Source organism: Plecotus auritus (assembly GCF_963455305.1).
Source record: "Plecotus auritus genome assembly, chromosome: 2".
Lineage (NCBI taxonomy): Eukaryota > Metazoa > Chordata > Mammalia > Chiroptera > Vespertilionidae > Plecotus > Plecotus auritus.
The window spans coordinates 32089959-32095111 of NC_137771.1; the positions used below are offsets into that span (position 1 = coordinate 32089959).

Genomic DNA, 5153 nt, shown 5'->3' on the forward strand with positions numbered 1-5153 from the left:
GCTCCCCTGCCTGCCTGCCTGATTGCCCCTAACTGCCTCTGCCTGCCAGCCTGATCACCCCCTAACCACCCCCCTGCCAGCCTGATCCACACCTAACTGCTCCCCTGCTGGCCCGATTGCCCCTAACTGCCCTCCCCTGCAGGCCTTGTCCCTCCCAACTGCCCTCCCCTGCAGGCCTGGTCGCCCCCAACTGCCCTCCCCTACAGGCCTGGTCCCCCCAACTGCCCTCCCCTGCCGGTCTGGTCACCCCCAATGGTGCTCCCCTACAGGTTTGGTTCCCTCCCAACTGCCCTCCCCTGCAGGCCTGGATACCCCCCAACTGCCCTCCCCTGCCGGCCTGGTCGCCCCCAACTGCCCTCCCCTACAGGTCTGGTTCCCCCAACTGCCCTCACCTGCAGGCTTGTTTCCCTCCCAACTGCCTTCCCCTGCAGGTCTGGTCCCCCCCACAACTGCCCTCCCATGCCAGCCTGGTCACCCCCAACTGCCCTCCCTTACAGGCCTGGTCCCTCCCAACTGCCCTCTCCTGCAGGACCTCTTGTGGTGGCCATCTTGTGTCCACATGGGGGTGGCCATCTTTGACCACATTGGGGCAGCCATCTTGTTTGTTGGAGTGATAGCCAATTTGCATATTACCCTTTTATTAGATAGGATATTTTTTTATTTATTTCATTGAGTAAGGGAGAGGGAAAGAGAGATAGAAACATCAATGATGAGGGAGACTCATTGATCAGCTGCCTTCTGCATGTCCCCATTGGGGATTGAGCCTGAGACCCAGACATGTGCCCTTGACTGGAATCGGACTGGGACCCTCTATCCACAGGCTGATGCTCTATCCACTGAGCTGCATCGGCTAGGGTACAATCACTTTTGATATGTGACCACTGAAGTCTCTGCTTGGCTTACTCAGTGGTAAAGTAATGATTGACCAGAGACTTCTTAAATGCTTTCACCAACATAAGCAATGTCCAAAGCCGTAGAGGATTTTTATTAGTTTATTTGAGCCAAAACACAATCTCATATGCTTCAGCAAATAACAGTTTTGTAGTTTCTTTATTTCTTTTCTAAAGAAACACATTTTAAGTAGTGGTAGTTTAACCAACGGAGAAGAAACTTGTATCAAAATATACAATTTCCATTACAGACTAGAAGGCTAATGTTAAAAAAAAATAGTTGTAGGCGCAAAAGTTTGCTGATATGAATGACAGGCATTATATGATCCCTTTGAAGCACAAAAGCATCGGATGAGATCTTGTGCTCCATCCCTGACCTTCTTCATTTGTGAGATTTTGATAAATTCAGAGCTTGACACTCAGTCAGTCTTTACATGAAGGTATACCCACGCTTCTTAATCCAGATTTCCAGACGGGGAAACCACGCAGTTCAGAATCTCAAGTGGGATTTATGCCTTACCATGTACCTATCCAGCGTTTCCCAGAAGCTTAAGAAAAGCAGTCTGTCCGAGTGGCGTTTGTAATAGCTGAGCTCTAACACTGTTACGTCCCACTTCTGCACGTTGGGGTCTAGAGGAACGTGATCATATTTGAGATGGAAGGCTTTAATTTTGGCAAACATGTCAACTGGAGAGCCATCAGGCAAAAGCCCTGGCCACCCTTTGAACTGCCAGGCAGGACCGTGCACGAAGACGGCCACGACCCGGTCCCAGTCCTGAGGCGTGAGTTTCAGAGGCTGGTCTACGACTTTGTAGGGCACCGTGAGGCTGAGCTCGGTGCCCCGCGGCTGCATCTGGTCTTTTCTTCTCTGTATCAGAGTTTCATTTTCTCGTCGGCAGCCCTGTTTCTTCTTCTCATCTGATGGGACAAAGGTCAGGTCCTGCAGAAGGTCCTTTGCGTTCAGCATGGTTATTAAGGAGGTGGTCGCGGCAGGGATTATGATAATGGGTGTCCGAGAGCCTTTCTGCTGATGAGCGGGAGCTCTTGCTTGAGAAACGGGTCTCGGTACTGGCTGTGCCGCGGGGGTCTGAGTCTCACGGGCCACCGCACCCTCCGTCACGGACTCCAGCGTCATCCCATGGTAGGTGCCCATCGTGTCAATTTTGAAGCCTTCCATTTCTTCTTTTTCTTTGAATCGTTCCTGGACATATCTGTTGTAGGCAGCTGGGGCCGGCTGTTTGGTAGGCAATGTGGGAGCCACAGGTGCTGCCTTTGGGGCCGGTCGCTGTTCAGGCGCTCGCCCTTCTTCTCTGGCTTCCACAGACTGAAGAATTGCAAAAATGTCCTCGGCAAAGGTCTTTCCCGTGCTCTGCAGGATAGTTGTCCGCGTCCTCCCCACTCTCTCTCTGCTGACAATGTCCCGGGTCACATCTACCTCCGCGTCCACAAAACTCCTCCCTTTGACAGCGGCTAAGTGATCACCTAAGTCAGTCTTGATGGTAGATCTTTTCTTCGCCATGATTTTGACTTTGATGGCAGCAATTTTTTCCACGGACATAGTTTCAGACAAAGGCCTAATCTGTCCAGGCTGTACAATCCCTTCTTTGTGACCCTCCAAGCGGGCAGCCCATCTCTCTTTATCGAGGCGCATACGCTCTTCATCCTCAATGCGTGGCTTCTTCGCTCCTGCTGACACCTCCTCTGCAGCTCGCTTCACTTGCGTGGATCGCTGCAGCCCTAGCTCTCCAGGGGCGCTTCGGTCGATACTTGCCGACGTGGATGCTTCGCCACTGAGATATGCAAGCAGGTCTTTTCGGTCGGGTCTTCTCACCACAGGGATATTTTCAGTGGCTGCGCGGCGGACATAAACAGGATGGGGAAGGTGCACGTTATTCAGGAGAAATAAGATAGACTCCAGCGTGTAGTGCTCCCTGGGTCGGCCTTCCTTTCCAGTCCCCCACACCACGTAGTTGGTCTTCACATTCTTGGGCCAGGAGAACTCGCGGCCAAAGATGACTTTGTCCTCCTTCACCAAGATCTCCTTCTTCTGGATGTTGTACTGTCGCAGGACGCTGAGCACGTCTGCCATCTTCCGCCACCGCCGCCCTGGCGCCACCAGGGCCCAGCGCACCAGTCACCGGGGCCCAGCCTCCCTGCCTCACTGGGCCACTGCCTCCCTGCCTCACTGGGCCGCTGCTGCTGCCTTCACTGCTGCTGTCCCCTCCACCTCCGCCTCGGCCACTGCCTAGGCTGCTAATGCCACGCACCCACCCTGCAGTTCCTTTTATACGTCTGGAATTAAGGAGGGGTTGTAAAGAAGATTATATGAAGGCGGGAGAAAACAAGACAGGGATTGAATTATAAGATTATGTGCTTTCTTAAGCGTGGTTGCTTCTCAAGAAGTCAGAAAAAAAAGAGGATTACTCTGGCATTTCAAAGGTCCGTTAACCTAGATGCACATGAATAATAAACAGGGCTTGCTTAAGGCAAATATAAATATTTTCCTACAGATATAGGCCTGGGGCATGACTGCCCACCAAGACCTGCCAGGTTGGGAATTTGTGACTAGATCACCCTGTGAGGTTACTTTTCAAAGAACCCCCCATTTCTACCCACACTTTGAACCAATGCAGCTCCAACCTCTGCTAGGGACTGTGTGTGCTTTGAGACATGCCTTCAATGCTCTGGTAGGCCGTTTACCACTTTACCTGAGCTTTCGCTCCTGTTTATACAGGGCCTCAAGGTCAGCTAGAGACAAGAAATTCTCAGTCAACTTGGTCTTTGCTGAACATGCACACAACTCTAGGAGTGTGTGTAGCCATCTAGGTTTCCAGGAATATGCTGGAGCTTTTCCAAACCCCTTATGGACATGTCATTTCCCAGCTTTTCCTTCCAAGGTTTTTGGTCAGCTTGTTGTTCACACCAACTGTTTACACTTCAGACCATGTGATATTAAATGATTGTTGCTGGTTGTTCTTTTCTCTTGCTGCTTTCAAGGTTCTCTCTTTGTCTTTAATTTTTGCATTGTAATTATGATGTGTCTGGGCGTGGGCCTGTTTGGGTTCTTCTTGTTTGGGGTTCTCCATGTCTCCTGAACTTGTGTGACTTTTGTTTTGTTTTGTTATTTTGTTGTTGTCTTTTTACCAGGTTAGGGAAGTTTTCTGCCATTACTTATTCCAACACCTTCTCTATACCTTTCTCCCTTTCTGCCTCTTATGCTAACATTGTTATGTTTCCCATTGTTCCACAGCTCCCTTAAGCTGTCCTCCTGTTTTTTAATTGTTTTTTTTCTTTTTGATTCTCTGATTGAGTCATATTTTCAACCCTGTATTCTAATTCACTGATTCCATCCTCAGCTTCTCCTACTCTGCTATATATTCCTTCCAGTGAGTGTTCTTTATTTGTGTTATGTCTTTATTTCTGACTTCTTTTTTCATAGTTACTATATGAAACTAACCTATAACTTTTTGCTGTTGATCATTTTTTACTACCAGTACTCTGAACTCTGTTTCAGATAAAATTCTTATCTCTGCTTCATTTATCTCTTCTTTTGGAGAATTCTCTAGTTCTTTCATTTGGAGGTTGTTGTTTTTTTGTCTCCTCATTTTGGCTATCTGTTTAGGACATTGTGACTATGTTTTAGGTCAGGGGTGGGCAAACTTTTTGACTCGAGGGCCACAATGGGTTCTTAAACTGGACCGGAGGGCCGGAACAAAAGCATGGATGGAGTGTTTGTGTGAACTAATATAAATTCAAAGTAAACATCATTACATAAAAGGGTACGGTCTTTTTTTTTTTAATTTCAATAGTTTTATTCATTTTAAACATTTTAACAAGAAGAATGTAAACACTAATTATTATAATTTGAAACTTCAAAAAATGGAGGAATCATAGCTTAATAACATACCTTATATTGAAGATGGCAAAGGCAAAATAAAATTGCCTAACAAAGGAAAGGTACAAAAGCCTTTCAAATTAAAGTTAAATATAATAAAATAATTTAAAACTAAAACAAATAGAAAAGAACAAAATGTGTAAACAGTAAATTAAACATTTTCTTTAGTGCAACTTCCAAATTATGCCCGGGACGTAGATGTAGATGGCAATGTAGACTGGGTTGAAAGGTTTTTGGTCTTTAAAACATCAACTTCAGTGGGAACAGTGTTGTTGGTCTCCTTTTTAGCTAATGCTCTGATCCTGTGCTCTCCAGGGGCGTGTCTCCCTACATCACCACGATAACGTGTCTACGCATTCCCAGGGTGA

The 5153-nt window shown here is 47.4% G+C and overlaps 1 protein-coding gene across 1 annotated transcript; it reads right to left on the bottom strand.

The window, feature by feature from the left end:
- Positions 1–1380: 1380 nt before the first annotated feature.
- LOC308240990 (parafibromin-like) lies at positions 1381–2979 on the bottom strand (the record flags this gene model as incomplete). The annotated part of the gene is made up of 1 exon (XM_080654492.1): positions 1381–2979. The coding sequence occupies one exon, from the start codon at positions 2977–2979 to the stop codon at positions 1381–1383; it is 1599 nt and encodes a 532-aa protein (XP_080510618.1).
- Between the last annotated feature and the right edge of the window lie 2174 nt (positions 2980–5153).